At 48.3% G+C, this 2,101-nt stretch overlaps 1 protein-coding gene across 1 annotated transcript in view; it reads right to left on the bottom strand.

Moving 5' to 3' along the window:
• Window positions 1-2,101, bottom strand: part of WIPI1 (WD repeat domain, phosphoinositide interacting 1) — a 23,533-nt gene that overhangs the window by 11,456 nt on the left and 9,976 nt on the right. Inside the window, exon 4 of the mRNA XM_008049240.1 lies at window positions 14-111. Within this exon, the coding sequence (XP_008047431.1) occupies window positions 14-111 (98 nt within the window). The remainder of the gene's footprint in view (window positions 1-13; window positions 112-2,101) is intronic.

The following is a 2,101-nucleotide window of genomic DNA, read 5'->3' as shown; positions in this document are numbered from 1 at the left end:
ACCACCCACTCACCAGCGAGTTCCCGTCGTAAAGCACAATCTCGCCTGTGGTCAGGCTTCCGGGATAGGCCAAGTAGGAGTTGGAATGGTTGATGGAGAGGGCACACAGACCTGGTGGAGAACAAACAGGATGAAGTCGGAGCGGGCGTCCGAAAACAGCGCGGCCACAGCGCCACCTCCTGGCCAGGCGGAACGGCTTTGCGACGTCGACCCTCCGTGGGCTGCGACTCTGAGCCAAGGATCCCAAGAAAGCAGAGGTTCAGGGGAAGACCTCCTGATCCGGCGCCGGCCACGGCCCCTCCACAGCAAAGCGATGCCAGTCTAGCAGCTTAAGCGTGCCCATCTGCACATTTACCCCTGGGCCAGGGCCCTGAAACATCTTCCCATCCATTACCTTCCAGGTCCATGAGATAATTACATAACACTGAAGTGGATCTCTCTCCTGTGAAAGGGCAGCATGGGCTAGTCTCTCTCAGATGGCCGTATGCAATCGGCCAGTAATTTGAGTTGGAGAAGAGGAGGAGCAAAGGATCTATTAAGAAATTGCTTGTTTCTGAGCCGAAGGTTCTCCTTGATAAGGAAAGTGGGTGGGGTTTGCAGAGAGGGAAGTTCACCCGAGGTCTGCCTCTGCAGCCAAGATGGTGTGCCCAGGCACGGAAATAAACTAGACAGGCAGGATGTTTTGGATTCAAGATGCTTCACCAATATTCTGGAAGAGCAAACAGCCCATCGAGCTACTGAAGAACCATAAGTTATTTTTATTTACAAGGGGATACGAGTGGAAGGCATCCCAGTAGTGTTTAAGTAAAGGATTTTCACAACAATGATTTAGGTTAATAGAGGTGTACATGGCAGTAGCCAATACAAGGAAACTCCTTAGAACCAAAGCATTACCAGAATAGAAACTGTGAGATGACATAAGAGATACATCTGTTTAAATAAAAAAGATGACTGACATCTGTTACAAGTTAGTATATTAGGTGGGTTTCTTATAAAAGATAAGAAAAACGTTAGATCAGGCTGAAACATACCTCACCTAGTCTGCTGAAGGACAGCAGAGAGAAACAGCAAATGTTTGGAACTGGAACCTAGGCTCTGCGTGCCACTGTGGCTTCGCGGAGCATGCAGCAGGGTTGGACTCTTATCACCTGGCACACAGAACCACAGGAGACAGCGGCCATGCCCAGCATCCTTCACTGAGGTTCTGGCCCCCCTGCTGCCACTCGGCTGTACAAGGCCACTTCCAGCCCCAGCTGTAGAAGAGGCCACTCATAATTTCCGAGTTTTGCTGTGGAAACCCCCATTCCCATCCCATCTGAATTCTGACATTATCCAAATGTAATGTCAAGAACAGCCAAGCAGGCAGAAGGCATTCTAGTCTTGTGAAATTGGGAAGGCAATCAGGAAAACAGGCTGGCTCATGTGGTGGGTTCTCAGAGGCAGGTGGCAGACAAGATGCTGGGATAGAGTGTGACCACCTTGGAAGGACGTGAGCACCAGCTAGAGAGTTAGGATCTTACAGATGCAGTGGGTAAAGACAAAAGCTTCTGAACACAGTGCTGAAACCACAGTAAGACACCACTGCCCACCTACCAGGATGGCTACTATAAAAAAGACAGATCATGAGTGTTGAGGATATGGCAAGACTGGAACCCTGTGCACTGCTGGGGAGAATGCCAAAGGGAGACAGTGCTTTGGAACTTTTAACAGTTCCTCAAAAGTTAAACACAAAGCCCTTATATGACCCAGAAGTCACACTCCTACATACCAGCCCAAGAGAAATGAAAACAAAATACCCGCACAGAAACTTGTACACGATGTTGACAGCAGCATCATTCATAGCAGTTGAAATGTGGAACAACCCAAATGTCTATCAACTGATGGGTGGGTAAATGAAATGGGGTATAGCCTTATAACAGAATATGATTCGGCGATGAAAAGAAGTGAATTACGGATCCAACATGGTAAACTCTGAGAACATTAGGGCAAGCGAAAGAAGTTAGTCACAAAAGACTACAGAGTGCATGACGGCACTGGTGTGAAATGTCCAGAATACATACAGCTATAGAGACAGAAAGCAGACAAGGGGTTGTCTAGGGCT

This window comes from Carlito syrichta, unplaced genomic scaffold, assembly GCF_000164805.1.
Source record: "Carlito syrichta isolate Samal-C Ts95f unplaced genomic scaffold, Tarsius_syrichta-2.0.1 Scaffold130827, whole genome shotgun sequence".
NCBI classification, from domain to species: domain Eukaryota; kingdom Metazoa; phylum Chordata; class Mammalia; order Primates; family Tarsiidae; genus Carlito; species Carlito syrichta.
This window is presented reverse-complemented; position numbering and strand designations above follow the sequence as displayed.